The 19,947-nt window shown below is 45.0% G+C and overlaps 1 protein-coding gene across 1 annotated transcript in view; it reads right to left on the bottom strand.

Moving 5' to 3' along the window:
* Positions 1-19,937, bottom strand: part of SLC8B1 (solute carrier family 8 member B1) — a 45,154-nt gene extending 25,217 nt beyond the window's left edge. Inside the window, exons 1-3 of the mRNA XM_066603838.1 lie at positions 19,805-19,937; positions 18,099-18,137; positions 1,310-1,439 (exon numbers count right to left, since the gene is read on the bottom strand). Of these exons, the coding sequence (XP_066459935.1) occupies positions 1,310-1,438 (129 nt within the window). The 5' untranslated portion in view covers position 1,439; positions 18,099-18,137; positions 19,805-19,937. The remainder of the gene's footprint in view (positions 1-1,309; positions 1,440-18,098; positions 18,138-19,804) is intronic.
* Between the last annotated feature and the right edge of the window lie 10 nt (positions 19,938-19,947).

Genomic DNA, 19,947 nt, shown 5'->3' with positions numbered 1-19,947 from the left:
AGTCTGATGTCAATGTGGTTGGGTGCAGCAAGCCCACATTGACAAAAGAAAGGGGGCATGGGACACCCGTTCTCGGGATTGTCTCAGCAGTGAGACCTCCACCAATCAGTTTTTTATCCTGGTGATAAAAGTTGTTCTTGGTAGAACCCCTTCAAAAATAAGTAAAGCAAGACACGAACTACTGTTATGATATTTTACATATACAGTGAAATTCGGATTTGGCACCCTCTGGGACCGCCTAAATGACAGTTTACATGAAAATTTCCAAACAATTTTACATACGCTGACTCACACATACATACGAGTTTTCCCCTTAGCTTGGTGACACGTGACCTGTGTAATATAAATTGGTGGGTTTCATTTTTTGGCCTACACTACTATGGCCTTGTCCAATTGATCACTTCACCTAGCTCTGATGTCAATTATTAATGTGCAAGTTACTACCCCACCTAAGAACCCTAGTGGAAGCAGGTAATGTACCCAATTTTGTGATTGTTCTCAGCAAAAGAAACCAAGTCATCTTGTAGATATGATACCTTTTAATGGCTAACAAAAAAACATGATGTTATAGCGAGCTTTCAAACCTACTTGAGGTTCTTCCTCAGGCCACGTAGGTTTGAAAACTCGCTATAACATCATGTATTTTTGTTAGCCATTAAAATGTATCATATCTACAAGATTACTTGGTTTCTGTTACTGAGAACAATCACATTTTGCTCTACTGGCTAACACTGTGCCAAACTTTTTCCTTTTTACCCAATTTTGATGCATACCAGATTTCAGAATCAAAAGGTGCCGGACTTATAGGTGATATAAAGTTAAAGCCCTTTTACACGGAACGATTATATTATTCAAAAAAATTGTTCAAATCAGTGAAAATGAATGATAATAATGCAGCCAACGATAAATTGTTCACTTTTTGTTCATCCTTCATTTTATGCAGGCATAAAAATCATCATTGGCTCGTTCACTAATCGTTCGGTTTAAACACTGATCACACAGTCCTTCTCATTTACTTATACAGCGAATGTTAACGACTGAAGGATTTCTCGTTTGAATGAGCCAACAATGTATAAACAGGCTTACCAAGTGAACTCTGACATCATTCACCCATTCAAAAAATATATTATTTGGTAAAACCGGACCCTTAGACATAAGTTTCTAAGGATGCACCAGATGTATCATTGAGCATGAGTCACTGTAATAAATCAGGCACATTTTAAGACTGCTTAGTTTAACTTTACACTAACTATTAGACAGGATTAGTAAACCTGCCACAGTCTTCACTACTTAAGAGATTTATACTCACGTGAGCTCCCTCGGCAGTATAGTTCCCATATCTGTTTAAAGTTGTAAGGCCCCAGTGCAGTGGTAAGGGGACATCTTCTTGACTTAAAGATGTGGAAGTCATAGGCCATGGTGCAGTAGACAGGGGCATCCTAGGTGTTCAAATGAACAAAATATTAAATTAAATAGTAGATTATATTCTAAGATATCCTTCTGCATTCTGAGTGCACATTTCAGCCCCCACTGTCACAGCCGCCCGCTTTACTTTCTGCATGACTTTCTTCCTGTAGTAGGACTAGAACAAGCATCTTCCTGCAACAGAGTCATGTGAAGCCGAGGAGGAAGCCCCTATCATTCACACATTGCATCACAACCAAATACTGTCACTGGGTGAAAGGAGCCACAAGATAAGGTTCGGTCATGTGGCCACTTCCTCACTTTTTACTGTAATTTCTGATTCCACTGATAACTGTTGAGATAAATAAATGCAGCACCCGCTGTCTAACTGGCACCTACTGTTACGCATGCCCAAACTATAAGCAAACTGCAATATCAGAGAAGTTGGAGGAACCACATACTTATCATACCTGAACAATGATAAAACTACTGATTAATTGACTGCACACACTTAAAAATGTATCAGCTTCAGTAATGGCATTTACAGTACATCTGCCTGCCTGGCACACAGCTGCACCCATTGAGGAGGGGAAACTCCAACCGATGATCATTTATCAGTGATTGAAGAGTTGTTTTGTGAGACGCAATAGGAGTTTTATGGCTTAAACACATGACTGTGATATTGTCACGTTTTGCGGGTGTAAAAATTACGTCCGAAAAATCATGATGAAACGAAATCGGTACTGCTGTATCTTGTCTCCACCAGAATGATGGGTGGAGACAAGGGTTAGGCTGCTTGACAGCCAGGTGACACGCCCAGTTCGTGATTGGCTGCAGGAACTTCTCACTTACCCAATGGCCTTTCATGCAGCTGCGCTGCCAGCGTGTCCTACTACCCTGCGCCGTGCGTTGAGTGCTGCCAACTCCTCACTATGTGCGCTGCTATCTCGGGCCCCTGGCATGTCGTTCCTCAGTCCCATGCATTGGGAGGCAGCCGTGGTGCAGAGTGAGAGCGCTGGCGGAACCACAGTGCCGAGGCCGCCAGGGACAGTCCTGTCCTCAATGCTATGCATTTGAGGGGCTGTGGCAGGGAACAGAGTGCTGAGGCCGCCGGGGACACTCACCGGGTGAAGGTCAGCACAGCTTGCTGTTGAGCACAGAGCTCACAGGGCAGCGGGACCTGAGATCACAGGTGGCCGGCTCCTGTCATAGCCGAGCAATGATTAGAGACCACCGGCCATGCTGTTAGTCCAGAGCCGCCGGGGAGTTACAGCGGGAAACCACGAGCACAGGCACAGCTGAAGCCTCGCAGCAGATCCATCGCCTTAGCGGGGACACTGACAGCGGGGTGCTAAGTGGAACAGACCCTAGTTCTAAACCTTATCCTAACCCTAACCCTACGCCTCCAGCCTAATCCTAACCCTAACTCTCCAGCCCTAATCGTAACACTGCAGCCATGGCAAGACACCACCCTAACCAATCAGGAGCTTGGGGGCATTAACTGGGCAGATACTGTCTGTCATTAGGTCTCCACCCAACATTCTGGGTGTACGGTATCCGTGCAAATCTACTTCATGTAATCATACCCTCAGGTTTGGATTCAGTGAGGCTTGCAGATCTCTTGAGGTTCTCATGAGATGCCTTTTGACACGGGCGAGTGCTATACCGCAGCATACGAACTATTTCAAATTATTGAACTGATTCCTAAAAATTCTGACATTTTGAAATACAGATTGAAAAATTGGAAATTGCAGTCCATAGACACAAGGAATAATGTGATGAGTGGGACAAGCTGAAGTAGTGCGGAGTGACGCCATCTTTGTAGCAGCTCTCAGGGGAGCTATTTGAAAAGGGAACCTGAGCTATGGGCAGAGTGCTATAGAGCAGGAGAAGCTGAGCAGATCGATATACAGAATTATGGGAAAATACTCTGTATAAACGAGCAATTTATTACTCAGGAGTCCAGTGGACGGTCTAACCAGTGATTACCAGCTATCTCTCTGCACACTTATACAAGGCTGTCAGTCACAGTGTAGGACCGCCCACTGGACTCCTAAGTTCACAATGAACAGGAATTTTAACAACTGCATTATAAGTTCTACTGAAACTTTTCCCACAAAACTATATATCAATCAGCTCAGGACCACCTTCTCTATAACATCATGCCTGCAGCTCAGTCAGCATGTTTAAGGTGACAGGGTCCCTTTAAAATCCAAAGTACGTAAGGGTACTTTTACATGGGATGACTGTTGGACACATAAGCACCCAACAGTCATTCCAGCGATTATTGCTCCTGTGTTTTCATACAAGAGCAATGATTGCTCAGTAAATGGAGACAGAGTGCACTGGAGATCGCTCCGACCGACCGCCTCCATTCAGAGTAAACAGGCAGTCTTTCCTAGATAAATGAGTGCCTGTTTACACGGACCGTCAGTCGCTCAGTTTTTAGGTGAGCTGAAAACCTAGGGAGGCCTACAAGTGATCGATTCTCCCTCAGTTGCTATGTTGAGTCTTGGGTTTGCATATGCGGACAACTACCAGGGATTGTTTGTTGAGCGATTACTTGAGTGACTGTTGGCCCGTGTCAAAGTACCCACACAATGCAGTTGGAATATTAAAAAAAGGAAGAGAAATATAATTCTTTTATTTGTACATTTCCCTTTTTGGGATCCACTCCTTGCTTGACAAAAAGAACATCAAAGTGTGTGAAGCGGCCCATATAATTATGTTGGTACACCCATGTATATTCTTTGAGGACATTCAGTTGAGTAACACCATATAATGACTTTGTTTAGTCATATAAAGCGGAACTCGAGCGGCGACATGATAAACTAAAGTGCTTAATTGCCAATTTACTCAGTTTAACAATCCTGAGAAATAGTTTTATGCTTCTGACTGATTTTAAACCAATCTTCACTGGTAATTCGGTAACAAATCATAAAAACAAATGGTGCATTGAATGTAGTAGATGTGCAAAAGCAAACCGTAGCAAAACGCATTTCAGAACATCCGGAGAATCAAGTCTCAGAGTTTACTCTGAAATAGTGCTGTGCACAGCAGGGAAGACGTCTTGGCTTACGATCTGTGCTTTTTACTAGAAAAGAAAAAATCACCCATATAACGCAAACGATTCTTTGACGCATAAAAAAAAATTGCAACTGGAAAAATAGAACATACGAGACCGTTTTCGGTTGCCTTCTTTATATAGAGTGTGAAAAGATAGGTGTTGCCCTATCTTTTGCCGAAATACACAGCAAGCTCGTATGGACTTCTATGGAAGCTAAAAAACAGGGAGGAGCGAGTTTCCTTGCATACAATGCTGGGAAAAGAAGACAGCTGGCCCTAATTAGGCATTTAATTGCCTCTCTATTCAACGAGAATGGTGTTACACACAAGCGACTGACCGGGCATTTTAATCCCCCAAATAAACCGATCGATCGGCTAGCAAAGACATATCCACCTACTTTTTGCTCTCTGCTCCTTTCATTTTATTTGATGCGAATATATAATCCTTACACACGAACGTATCACGCATACGCTCGTGTGGACGGCTTTAAATACGCGACTTCTGATGGAGAGTTGTGATTATATAGTACGTACGGGCGAACGCATAAACGCATCTAGTCGTGTGAAGGAGGCCTCAAACACTAAAACCGTGTAAAACACTGAACGAAAAGCGAACGATTCTCAATGATGATCTACAGACTGAACGAGTGCAAACGAGTTAGCTGTAATGTTACTAGCAGTCAAACAAGAACTGGCTCGTCTAAGAGGGGTCTCAGGGTTTGTTCACATCAGCAGCAGTGGTTCTTTTTGGAATGTCTGTTCCTGAATTCTGTTTAAGAACACGACGAAATATCGCAGCTTTCTGCTCCACTTCATCCTGTAAAGTGCTGTAAGTTTAGCTGGAAAATGAGCGGACCCCATTATAGTTAATTGGGTCCGCTCGACGATGTTCTGTTCTGATACATGACAATTCCATTCAATTACTACTTAACTGTGCAGAAAAATGAAAGCTAGAAAAGCGAATGTGAACGATCCCTCCTATTAAGCACACCAAGTAAATACCCACAGTGCAGGAAGAAAAAGTAAGTGAGATTCTTAATGTAATAACTTGCAGATCCCCTTTAGCAGCGGTCACCTCCAAACGTTTTCTGTAGATGTATATGTGGTTGGCATAATGTTGAAAAAGAATTTTGGATTTTTGCTCATGGCAAATTTGTTTCCGTGCATCAATCTGCAATACCTTGCATGCACAGCCGTCTTCAGGTCATGCCACGCATCTCCATAGGGTTAAAGGGGTTGTCCCGCGCCGAAACGGGTTTTTTTTTTTTTCAACCCCCCCCCCGGTCGGCACGAGACAACCCCGATGCAGGGAGGTAAAGAAAGCTTACCGGAGCGCTTACCTTAATCCCCGCGCTCCGGTGACTTCAATACTTACCGCTGAAGATGGCCGCCGGGATCCTCTGTCTCCGTGGACCGCAGCTCTTCTGTGCGGTCCATTGCCGATTCCAGCCTCCTGATTGGCTGGAATCGGCACGTGACGGGGCGGAGCTACACGGAGCCTGCATTCTGCACGAGCGGCTCCATAGAAGACAGGAGAAGACCCGGACTGCGCAAGCGCGGCTAATTTGGCCATCGGAGGGCGAAAATTAGTCGGCACCATGGAGACGAGGACGCCAGCAACGGAGCAGGTAAGTATAAAACTTTTTATAACTTCTGTATGGCTCATAATTAATGCACAATGTATATTACAAAGTGCATTATTATGGCCATACAGAAGTGTATAGACCCACTTGCTGCCGCGGGACAACCCCTTTAAGTTCAGAATTTTGATTCTCTAAGATTCGTAGGCGGGGGAAAGCAGGGGGAACAGGGGGCAGATCTCTCGCTCCCCTCCGCTTACTCCTGTTCACTCCCACAACACAGCGCTCACCCCCGCTGGCACCTGAGTCTTTGCGGGCGAGCAGGCAGGTACTCGCTCGAGTATCTGTCCTTAGCGGGTACGCTCGCTCATCTCTATTTATAAGTAATCAGGAGATTTTGGATTGTTTACTTTCTGTTCCAATAGATGGCTTTTGTGCTTTTTAGAATTTGCCACGGAATTTCCAAAAGCAGCAAAGTGGATGAGATTTTGAAAATGTCACCCACTAGCTGCAGAAATAACCTGCACAAAACACATGCGGAAAGTGACTTGTGGTGCAGAATTTAATTCCACAGAATGTCAATTGTATCGTCGCCTCCTCTGCGGAATTAGCTTCCTCTCAATGAGGGGGTGAATTCTGCACAGGAATTTGCGATAAAACCCGCTTCAAAACCTGCACCAAATGGTGTGAAGCTTTCCGCGGCTGATCTGCAGTGGATTACCCGCTGCGGACATTCCTCTGAAAATCAGCCATGTGTGGACCCAGCCTTAAGGTTTTAGGAAATGGGATATTTGATGAATGTCAAGGTCTTTTTAATGACATATAGCTTGCTGTATTTTGCAGTTCAACTAATCAGGTTGTGTCTAACCGCAGTTTTTGTTAAGCCGTCGCTCATCGTTGTCTTTCAGCATGCTGAAAGACAACGATGAGTCTTATCAGGAATTCACAGCGGGATACAGCTGATACTATTGTTTCAGCTGTATCCTGCTCCCCGATGACAGGCTGGGTATGAAGAACACAGCGCTCCAGCTGTGTTCTCCATACCCCGCTTGTTCTCTGCATCCTAAGCGCAGAGCGCTCTGCTGTATGACAGCTGGGCACTCCCAGCGGGGAACAGCTGGATGCAGAGAACAAGCGCCCCCCCCGCTTGTCTTGTACATCCTCCGCAGCACAAGATGATCGCTCAACGTTTGAGCGATCATCTTGCGCTGTAAATGACACAACGATTATCGCTCAAAAGACATCATTTGAGTGATAATCATTGTGTCTAAATGAGCCTTAAGTGTTGCTAACAAAGGGTCATTGTTAAGGCCCATTTACACACAATGATTATCACTCAAAATTCGTTCAAACGAGTGAAAGTGAGCAATAATCGTTACGTGTAAACACATGGCCGTCGTGAACTATTCATTCACTTGTCGCTGAGTTTCAGCCTGCATAAAAACAGTTGTTATGTAGTTCCCTTTGCGTTTCATTCAAATTGCATTCGTTCAGTCTTTGAAAGACTTGACAGGAGGGGTGATTGTTTGCTGTGCTAAAACACAAGGATTACTTGTTCACTCATGCCGGCAGCAGACAGCGGATTTTCTTCACACTAATTAAAAACCTGCCTGCCAGAGATTCCTCCCATAAACACATGCCCACCTGAGCAAACAACATATACAGTGTTTACTTCAGCCGATTATCTGTAAATGTTCAGCATTTTATGTAAAAAAGTAATTTGTTCAGTCGTTCAAACAATAATCGTTGCGTGTAAAAGGGCCCTTAGGGTCCTCTTACACCGAAAGATTATCGTTTAAACAAACGAATGACATCAAAGTGAGCTCGTTTCTACAGGCAGACACATCGTTGGCTTGTGAACGAGCCAACAATGATTTTTAGTCCTGCATAAAATGAACGGCAAATGAAAAGATAACCATTGTCGTTCAATTGTCGGCGAGCGTTTAGACTGAACAATTATTGTTCACTTTTCCTTGTTTGAACACTTTTTTGAATGATAATTGTTTCGCCTACAAAAGCCTTTACCCAAGAGGTTTCTAAATCATCCAGTATCCATATGAATGGCTGCTTCTTGAACAGCACTACACAATCAAGTATCCACAACAGCACGTAATGGAAATTCCAGGCATAGCAAGATCAAGGAATATATACGGTACTTTACACAGGTGACTTAATTCGTTATCCACTGAACACTACAACAGCCGTCCACTTTGCAAGAGGTTTTTGCTTTTAACAACAAAGATTGGAAATAGAGCGAGTTAAATGGAAAGGAGCAACTCCAGACTGCACAGAAAGAATGTGCTGAAGACAGTCTCCGGGGTGCATGTAATCAGGGATATCTAACTACTGCATTAAGATACATAATAGGTGTGTAAATTTGGTGGGAAAGATTTCGAAAAACTATTGCCTACCATTTATTTTTACCTGAAAGCATACATCCAAGTTCCTGGTTTTTCATTAAAGGCCCATTTACACTGACAGATAATCGGTCAAATGACCGTTTGAGTGACAGTTTTAAACGATCATCTTTGCATAACTCTTAAGTAGCTAATTAGCTACTTAAGAGTTAATGCAGGCGGAGCGGGATACCACCGTGATCGCTGCAAGAGCAAAGCAGCTGTTTTCTATATGCTCTCAGAGTTTTCAGCCAGTGTCCTGCTGAGAACTGCCAGCGGGATGCCAGCTAAAAGAATGCTATAAGCACTGCCCGCTGAGAAAATCAACGTGTGGCGCTGATAAAGAGTCATCGGTGATTTCTAGCTTGCCTGAAATCACCGATAAATGAACAGAGCACGATGGCCGTGAATTTAATCGCAACAGTTGTCACTCAAAAGATGCCTTTTGAGTGACTTTTGAGTGATAATCATTGTGTCTAAATGGTCCTTAAACAAGCCAATGCTGAAACTTGTTATATTGAACATGGTGTCAGATTCACAGGCAGCTTGATAAAGGGCAGCAGGAGCTAATAAGACTGATATCTAGTTTTGTGAGAAGAGATTTATTAATTTATTCACTTTAATCCCTGCTCTTTTAGCAGTTAAGAGTCCAGTGGGTGGTCCTATCAGTGATTGACAGTTATCTCTGTATGCAAGGAGGGCTGTTAACCAATGCAGAGACCGCCCACTGGACTCCTAACTGCTCAATGAGCAGGGATTAAAATTAATAAGCTACAAGTTAGGGCTCCGGAATCAGCCGCAAATACAGCTCATAGCATGAATGAGCAAGGAAAAAAGAAAGTATGGGCTCAGCTCACCAGCAATGCCTCCAAAGTATGAGGGAGAGGGTAGAATCCAGCGGGAGCTCCGTCCTCAGATAGCCATCGGCAAGGGTCCAAACTTGCCGTTGACAAAGGCTACTGTAGCCGAAACGCGTTCAGCGTATACTTGTGAGCTGTATGCTTTTTAATCAATAAAGAATATGTTTTAAGCGGTAGAAGCTCCCCTCCATACCTCTTTCACCCATAGCATGCTATGGGGGGAAAAAAAATCCATTCTTCTTGCACATTTGCAGAAACCAATTGCAGTTTCCGCAGGCGTAGGGAAAAAAAAACGGAACACACTCAATTTTTCTTCAAAATTTCACACGGATGACTTCCGTTGAGGTCGATGGAAGCCATCCAATCCGCTTAAAAAATAAATCTGTGCCGTGCATGTCCGAAGGCTCGCCGTGCGAACCTTCCGTAGTACAGATAAGAAAACAAACGTGACAAGGTACGCGTGTACGCTGCTGCTCCCAGGGCCCGGAATCCGCATGCGGAATCCGGCTCTGCTGTGTGCAGGAGCCCCTATACTGCTTCTCTTTAAACTAAACTATGTATCAACCTGCTGAGCTCCTCCTGCTCTACAACCTCCTTCCTGCAGATCCGACTCCATGTTCAATGTAACATGTGTTTATATGCATTACTTTGTGAGTCAACAGGAGGACACGACCTTGTCGGTATATTTGAACACACAACAAATGTGTCATTAATTGCTATGGCATGTCAGCAGAGAAGACGATACAACACAATGTTTGAGAAACATGAAAGGTACATATTATCAGGCTGTCCTGCCACGCCTGACTCCTTGTAAGGGCTTCCCAGCCTTTAGGGTTCTCGAGGCACATGCTATCTAATAATACACTGGGATATGTGAGTATCATTAAAGGAGATGTCTCGAGGAAGCAGTTAATTTTTTTTTTTGCCCAGTCCCCCCCATTAAACACACATTACTAAGCCCCCCTGTAAATGACATTTCTAGCTGGTTCGTACTTACCGTTCCAGCGTTTCAGCAAGTTATAAAAGTTTCCTCAAGATGGCCGCCGGCTCTTTCCCCGTCGCTCGCTGCAGCCCGACGTGCGCGCTCCCGAGACGCTGCCAGCTGTGTCTCCATGGCAACCGGACGCATCGCAGCCGCCGACCAGACAGCAGGTAACCGGCGCTAGCCCCCGGCTCCCCAGCGCTAGCTCCCCCGGCGCAGCGACAGCCCCCCCGGCCTAGCGCTAGCTCCCCCGGCCTAGCGACAGCCCCCCCGGACCAGCGCTAGCTCCCCCGGCCTAGCGACAGCCCCCCCGGCCTAGCGCTAGCTCCCCCGGCCTAGCGACAGCTCCCCCGGCCCAGCGACAGCCCCCCCGGCCCAGCGACAGCCCCCCCGGCCCAGCGACAGCCCCCCCGGCCTAGCGCTAGCTCCCCCGGCCTAGCGCTAGCTCCCCCGGCCTAGCGACAGCTCCCCCGGCCTAGCGACAGCCCCCCCGGCCCAGCGACAGCCCCCCCGGACCAGCGCTAGCCCCCCCGGCCTAGCGACAGCCCCCCCGGCCCAGCGACAGCCCCCCCGGCCTAGCGCTAGCTCCCCCGGCGCAGCGACAGCCCCCCCGGCCTAGCGACAGCCCCCCCCATCGCAGCGACAGCCCCCCCCGGCCTAGCGCTAGCTCCCCCGGCGCAGCGGCAGCCCCCCCCGGCGCAGCCCGGCGCAGCCCGGCGCAGCGGCAGCCCCCCCCGACCCATCACTTACCTGGGAGGCTTCTCGGGGCGGCTGGGCTGGGCTGGTCTTCTCCGCTGGGCAGCTCCAGTTTCTGCACCTTCCTCTAACAGAGGATGGTGCAGAATGGCCGCTTCAGCGCGCTCCCGAGCAGTGACAGCTCGTCTGCGCATGCGCAGAAGAGCTGTAGCGGGGAGCACACTGAAGCGGCTCGTGCTGAATGGAGAAGACCGGACTGCGCAAGCGCGTCTAAAAAAGCAAGCTGCCAGCGAATTTAGACGGAACCATGGAGACGAGGACGCTAGCAACGGAGCAGGTAAGTGGAATAACTTCTGTATGGCTCATATTTAATGCACGATGTATATTACAAAGTGCATTAATATGGCCATACGGAAGTGTATAACCCCACTTGGTTTCGCGAGACCACCCCTTTAATGGACATGGGATATCTAGTCAGAAGATGAGTGTTGGCAGTTTCTACATGGACACAGCAAATGCACTAGAAAGTTTTTAAAGACTTTAGAACTTTACTTGTGTTTACAACTCTTGAGGATCTGCACCTGTATGGCTGGGTATGGCTTCATATTGTGTCCCAGCTCATTAGCAAAGAGATTCTGTGGATAAGAGGTACAGGGTATTGTGTGGCAGGGAGTGGCACCATTACCACCATAATAGAAACAAACAGAGGAACATGTAAATGCTCACTTTTTGTGGTTTAGGTAAAAAAAAAAAAGTTAAAATGTTTCTAGAACTGTTTCTATGGATAAACACAGTTGCAAAACTGTATTTAAAAACTGAAAAAAAAAATCTCATCACAAGTGATTTCAGTGCAGTGAAAAACACAACAAAATCTTAGTCACAAGGGCGAGTATTTCGCGTGGGTTAGTGCATTGCGAAACGCTCAAAACTCGCATTAATATGAAATGCATTCTTTTAAATGGATTTATTCACATGAGCGATTTCCTTTTCCCTTGCAGCGATGTGGGGGAGGATATAAATCGCAGCATGTTCTATCTTTGGGCGTTTTCTCAGAAATTCTCGCCTATTTTCAATAGGACATTAAAAGACATTGCATGGCGAGTGCAATATTATGTTTCCCATTGAAATCAATGGGAAACACTTGGGATCCTCTGAAACGGGTGAAACAAGCACCTGAGGAACGCAATTTCACAAAAGTGATGCAAGGCCATTTTGACTAAAAAACGCCTCGCGTTGGCGTAAGAACGCGGGCTGGCAAGCACTCGCCTGTGTAAATTTAGCCTTAAAAATGTTCACGATGGCGTAACAGCCCTCTGTTGTTCACTTCCATCGTAGTACCAAAAGCAGAAGTGCTGGATGCAGCGCACAAGCTTAACCCAAACGGTGCTGAACAGAAACTATTGACTATAATGGCCTTTGGTGCGGTCATGCATGCTGGCATTTTGACAAACGTAAGGCCGGCTTCACACGACCAGATTTCAATTGTAGAATCGCAATCATCACCCGCATGAAAAACCGGATCCAATGAAAATATAGAAGTTTCGTATGCCTGCTCACATAAGTTGATAGTTATTACGATTTCCGCAAGCGGATTTAAAAATCGCAGCATGCTCTATTTTTGTGAAGTCAATGCAGGCCGTCCAACCCACAGCCCTGCGGGAGTTGGAATGATAATCATCCCGTGTAAATGCATGTAGCGACTGAGCGGGAGTTGTCCAGTCGTTTGCGTTCAGAAACCTGAAAGACTGTTCAGTGTAACAGCAGACATTCTGAATTACTGCCTGCTTACAGTGAATGGAAGCGGGCGGGGGTAGAACGCTCCCCGGAAGCTCCGCCTCCATGCCGCCAGCCCTTTCAGCGATGCTCGCTCCTGTGTAACAGTACAGTAGCAAGCTTCGCTAGGACTCACTGTTGGGCATCGTTTGCCCAACAGTTCGTCCCATGTAAAGGTGCATTTAGACACAAAGATGATCGCTCAAAAGATGACTTTTTCGGCAGAAAGGTGAAAGATGGGCACATTTACACGCAACGATTATCGCTCAAATGATGGCTTTTAAACGATAATCATTCCATCTAAATAGGCCTTAAAGGAGATGTCCCGCGCCGAAACGGGTTTTTTTTTTTTTAACCCCCCCCCCCCGTTCGGCGCGAGACAACCCCGATGCAGGGGTTAAAAAAACCACCCGCACAGCGCTTACCTGAATCCCGGCGGTCCGGTGACTTCAATACTTACCGCTGAAGATGGCCGCCGGGATCTTCTACCTTCGTGGACCGCAGCTCTTCTGTGCGGTCCACTGCCGATTCCAGCCTCCTGATTGGCTGGAATCGGCACGTGACGGGGCGGAGCTACACGGAGCCCCTCTCTGGCACGAGCGGCTCCATAGAAGAAAGCTGAAGACCCGGACTGCGCAAGCGCGGCTAATTTGGCCATCGGAGGCCAAAAATTAGTCGGCTCCATGGAGACGAGGACGCCAGCAACGGAGCAGGTAAGTATAAAACTTTTTATAACTTCTGTATGGCTCATAATTAATGCACAATGTACATTACAAAGTGCATTATTATGGCCATACAGAAGTGTATAGACCCACTTGCTGCCTCGGGACATCTCCTTTAAATGGGGTTTTAATCTTTATCCAGACACAAAAAACAATGACGCAAAGCAGTTTCACATGGGCGCTGCGATTTTTGCTCAGCCGTGTCATGTCCGCAGCGGCCGAAAATCGACTGAACGAGAAATGCCTCTCCCGTTTATATGCCTGTTCAGACAGCCTGGGTGCAACGAGTATACGCCTGGCCCGGAATACCGTCGGGCGGAGGAAGAGAGGTTTGCTCTGCTAAACTCCCACCCCCTTCACTCCCCTTGGTGGCTATTGGCAAAGGGTGGAGAGGGGGAGGGAGTTTAGCAGAGCCTCCCTTCCTTTGGCAACTCCCATAGGAGTCTACGGGGCCGGCCGCCGTATTCCGGCCAGAAGAACCAGAATGCGCACCATATACGCTAACTTTTCTGGCTGACCATTTTTACGCACCCAAAAATTGGCCATCTGAACTTATGCATTGGAATTTAATGCATCAGATGGTCACATATATCGGCCGGCCATGAAAAGGCAGCCAATATACACTGGTGTGAATAATCCCTGAAACAGTGTATTCACTTGTTTTAGTTATTTCTTTAAAAAAAAACCTTAAAGGTCTAGTTACTCTTAAACAAGAATCAATTAACATAGGTTCAACCCTATAGGGCCAGGGTTCTGCAGTAAAATATCACATGCAACATGTCACTATGCCATCTTGTGTTAGGTAGCAAAACAAACCGGCTTCCAATACCCTACCTGCAATTGTAGGTAATAGGGTGGAGGATATTCATTGGATATCATGTAATGTATCACACAAAATAACACTGTTGGTAAGTTTATGATCAGGAGATTGTGGACTTTGGCAATACATGTACACATCATGCTATATATACCTATATAAATACATTACATGTGATACTACAATGACTGGAGGCCCCAGCCAGCTTAAGATAATATACCAGATGAATCTGTGGACTTGGAGGTACAAAGTGCTACAGCATCAAACAAACAGAAATAAACTTACAATGACATTGAATCCCTAGGTCAGTCTTGACTGCAGATCTTCACAGGAGGGTCTGGTCTTTCCAGACCTTACCCACTACTATTACACAACCCATCTCCACCACATAGCCTCATGGACCACAATTTGTCCAGATAGAAAAGCTCTAGTTTGCCCCAAGCCACCCTTGCTCCTTGATATGTGAACTGGTGTACCAAGTTCCTTCTCAATAACTTTTGGGCCCGATTAAATTTACACAAAATATATAGTGCCACGCCTGATCCCAATTCCATCTATGAACCCCCAAATTCCCCCTTATCCTCTTTTTCTAAACTACACAACTAGCTGATAGTTTTTCCTCTGTCTTCGTCAGACCTTGGCACTAACCTGGTGTTTTTCATCTCCGCGATCTTGTGGATCTGTTTACCCATCACCCGTACCCCATTTAGACCCTAACTGACAAATAAGCTGTCTCGCATAAGAACACATCATTTTTATAAAATTGAACATTTTTATCATTCCATATTTGGCTTGATGCCTCTCCCTACTCTGACCATGTTTGAACATAGTTGTCTTCTGGGCCCATCCTTCAAAGGCCTTATTGCTCAAATTTACCAATTTTTTAATGTTAGACCTTTGACGCCATCAAACAAACATTCATGTATGGTCAGATGGGCGAGTGGTTACAAAGAGATCTCACCCTCTATGTGGTTGATTATTTGGTCATAAGCAAAGAAAACCTCAATGTATTCCTTTGGCTGTATTTATATGGCCTATATTCTCGTACAAGACGTTGTTTGCAATGGGTCTACTTACATGAGCGATTTTTGATGGAGAGATTGCAGCATGTCGTATTTTTATGCGACCGTTGCACATGAATAGTACATGCAAATGTATTTTCCCGTACATCGCACAGCACACGAATGGGGTGTCGGTGTGCTGTACGATGCGAGTCGTGCCCGAGAATCTCAGGATGGGCTTGTTATCGGCTGAGCAAATATGGCCTTACCCAAAGAAAATCAGGATAAGATCTTGATGACATGGTAGTATACGCCAGCTTTATTGCACAAGCTTAATCCCCCACAGTTTGGGATGAACTCTGTTTGTTCTGCTAGAAAAGGACATTACAGTTTGGGACAAAAAGAGCTTGTTCTCCTGCAAATGTAGATAAAACAAGCCAGATTCCTGGCTTTAAAATGCCACCAAAAGTAAGTTGGTAGCACTTGCAGAACCGGACATACAGCCCTTTCAAGTGGGGTCTGGAACACTGAATTTACAGAGAGAGGGGGGAGGGAGGTGAAAGGCAGCAGAGAAGGTTTGTGACTCTCCTGTGTCTCCCTCTTCTATTCATGTTATTACCCACCCCTCAATCACACAACATACTTGCTCTCGCATTGTCACCTATGGGGGTCATTTTTCACCAGAAAAGGATTGAGAAATAAGGACTTGCTCATCTAATCACCCATCTACACCATTTAACAAGGCAGATGCTGCAGTCATTGTGACAGAGGCATCAAAACATTTTTACGGAACATTTTTGAAGATTTTTTTTTCCCCCATTCATACTTTTAATCATGAAAAAAAACATACCAAAAAAGTGCACATAATTAGAATCGTTACATCCATTACAACCCAAAATATAAAATAACCCTTTATTTATCCGGCACAGTAAATGTCATTTTAAAAAGTTACGGAAATGCCAAAATAGCTGTTTTATGTTCACCAAAACAGAAATAACAAAAAAATTATCAAAAAGTTGTATATACTTCACAATGGTACCAATAAAAAACAAGCCCCATACAGTTCTATAAACGGAAAAATAAGAATGTTCTGGTCTTGAAATGTGCTGCCAAAAAAGTTTTCCTATGTAAAAGAAAGTGTTGATATTGTACAAAAGTACTACTAATAACATAATAAAACCTATAACATTTGGAGTAGTCATTATCATTATGACCTGTGGAATAACGCTAATATAATACTTATACCCCATGGTGGAAGCCCTAAAGATAAATCCCCCCAAAATGGTCAAATTGCTTTTTCTTCATTGCTCCCCAGCAAAAATATTCATAAAAGTTATTCGATACATTATATTAGTTTTCATAAAGACTAGAACACAAAATACGAGGCGTTATACAGCTAATTAAAGAAAAATGTACAAGTTATCATTGCTGGAACACAAAAGGGGAAATGATTTACTGGTACTTAAGACTAAAACTAAGGGATTAAAAATACATTTCGGGTGACGACGTTCTGCGCCAACTATATCTATATGAGACGGAAATTCAAAATGTACAATAAAAAAGTGACATTTTTGGAAGGATTTTTCCAGACTGAATGTGACTGCTGGGGGGTTAGTAATGTCATCCCTGAAATATATTGGAATGCAATTCCCAAACTGGCACCCTTTTTCATATTCCTCTTTTTGGAGTTGCGTTGCAGCTTACACCTTAGGACTTATTTAAAGTCAATATCCCACTAATCCCACTCACCTTTAGAATGCGCCCCCCACCCTCGTCCTTCGCCCCTCAAGTATTTCAGCAGATCAAATCCCAGGCTGCTCCTCCTTGTACTCACTGCAGCCATACGCCTCTTTTTTTGGAAGTGTAGTGTTCCTGCTTTGAGGTCTGATAGTTCTAGCTGTATGCAGGACATCCGTCTTCTGGAATACCCGACAGCCTCCACCCGCAATACGTTTGATCATTCCGATTTTTTTTTTTTATGGTCTACCTGGGACTCTTACGCAATCACTGTGTGATTGTAACGGCCGCTTCTTACCTACTAGAAGATTTTCTTTTTATGACAAGGACTCTTTTTTGCTGTTGCTATTTTTTTTACTGTTTTGATACTATTATATGTTGACCAATATATGCAAGTAGCTCCTAATACTAGGTGTAATCTGCTCAAAGAGTACAATTCCCACTAAGGCCCCCTGTCCACGGCATTGATTTCGCCAGCGGTAAACCACCGGCGAATCATGACGGCCGACGCTTCCCATAGCATTGCTATGGAAAGCGCCGGCACCTGTCCACGAACGGAGAATCATTGCGATTCTCCGCTCACGGTGGGCAATTCGCAGCATGCTGCGAATTACCCCTGATTCTCCACGGTCAGCCTATCTATTACATAGGGCTGACCGGCGGAGATTCGGCGGCGGCTCCTGGGCGGCGGCTCCCACGACGAAGCTTCTCCCCATGATACCGCATTGCCCGTGGACAGCCGGCCTAAGAGCAATCTAGCATTTATTTAATATGTAAAAAGTTACGGTTTTTACATATTTTGAACATGCACCGGTCTATGTTATATTACTGTAAATCTTATATAAACAGGATCTACAAAAAAAAAAAAATAGGATCTGAACAGTCCGCACTCGTGTGAATCATCTGACTCCTGCACTCTCCTCCCCGGGTTTCTCCAGATTCCACTGTTTTTCTTTTTATAGAACTTTGGACCATTTCTCTGGTTTATGTGTTTTGCTCCAAGCAGTACAATCATCTTATTATGTTGAAAGCTGATAAAAATACATTTTTAAAGAAATACTTACGACTGTGAGCTGCTGGGGGCTTCTGGGGACTGAAGGAGACTGGAAGAAAATGAAAAAAAATATGATATTATGACTTGAGCAGTGGAGAGTGCATCTCGTAAAGGGTTCTGATTCAGTGCTGATAGAAGCTGATCCACACCCTGAACCGTATACAAGCAGCTCGTCCAGCACCGTATACTACATGCCAACGATTACTCTACGCGTCCCAGCTGGGTGCCAAGTGTGAGAGCAAACCTGGCAGAGGAAACCACCAAGGTGCCTCTTTCTGACCCTAAATACAGGGACCATCCACAAAGGTCTGCAGTATGTGGATGCTGAATATATATTAGGGCTTCAACAGACCAACGAATGCACAAATACGCGCACCGCGACAGAGCGTACTTGCACATGATCAGGCGTTGTCCGCAGGGTCAGACCCGTCCCTTTGATTTTCTAAACCTGTCATAGACTTCTACGGCAGCTTTCTGCATAAGGTCAGGATCACACGGCTGTAAGCGTAAAATGCTGCAGGGCACTCGCTGCGTTTTACAGCGTGAACCCAGCCGCGGCCCTGCTGACACTCGTGTACGGGGGCTAAATGGTATTGTGCATGCGAGCTACAGCATATCACACGGGCGTACAGCGCCCGCGTAATACACAATTCCCATACGGTCGTGTGAACCCGTTCTAACATGCAGAGAGATAGGGCAAGGTGCGAGAAATCAATAGGTACGTTTGGTCAGGTTTTGCGTGCCTGAGTTTCATGTGCGCACAAAGTGCGTAAACACGTTAGTCTGCTTAAGCCCTTAACACCATTTGGTCATTAAAAACGCACAATGTACACAGATTTATCACGCATGTGAAAAAATAAAATAAATCACGTGGATCCAGTAGTTAAAGTAGTAAAAAACGCATCGCGCTCACATGCAAATTGCACGGCATGCGAGAACAATGGGATTCTTGTCATGCTCCTAAAGGAAATAATAGGCCATTCTTGAACAAAAAAAAAAGAAAATCACACAAAAATTGGATATGTAAAATTTTTTCTTGGACTTTCAGTCTGCGAGAAAAATCGTCATGTGAATTAACACATTGAAATGCATGGATTGTTTTCACTTGTGGGTTTGATCCATCCCGTAGGAAGTCACACATGACAATTGTTGGTGTGAACACAGCCTAACTGCAGTGATTAGAGAGGAGGGGGTGGGGTGCCCGGGGGGGGGGGGGGAGGGGGGGGGAAGGGGGGGGTATTACTGGGCAGACCAGCCTTCAGGGCTCTGGGAAAGCTGCAGTAGGGCTCACATTAATTGTCACCAATCTTTAGTGTCAGAGCAGATTTTAAGAAGTAGCAGGCAGATTGTCCAGTATAGTGGCATATTATATAGTATAGTATAATGGCATATTATATTGTATAGTAAAGTAAAGTATAGTGGCATATTATATAGTATAGTGGCATATTATATCGTATAGTATAATGGCATATTATATTGTATAGTAAAGTAAAGTATAGTGGCATATTATATAGTATAGTGGCATATTGCATAGTAAAGTATAGTGGCATATTGCATAGTAAAGTATAGTGGCATATAACATAGTGTAGTGTTATATAGTGTTGTATAGCATCGAATTATATAGTATAGTGTAGTACAGCATTGAAAAGTATACTACAGAGTTATGTAATATAGTATAGTATTGCATAGTATAACATAGTGTAGTCAGCAGGTTACCTGTGCGGTGCCGGATCAGTGTGTGACCCCCGGGCTCATGTCTCAGTTCTGCAGCAGCTGCGGCGGTCACTGCTCCTGTTTACACGCTGCCTGATCAGCTGACCTCGCAGATCGTCCGGCCACACAACCCGCAGCGCTGAGGG

Source organism: Eleutherodactylus coqui, chromosome 5 (assembly GCF_035609145.1).
Source record: "Eleutherodactylus coqui strain aEleCoq1 chromosome 5, aEleCoq1.hap1, whole genome shotgun sequence".
Taxonomy (NCBI): domain Eukaryota; kingdom Metazoa; phylum Chordata; class Amphibia; order Anura; family Eleutherodactylidae; genus Eleutherodactylus; species Eleutherodactylus coqui.
This window is presented reverse-complemented; position numbering and strand designations above follow the sequence as displayed.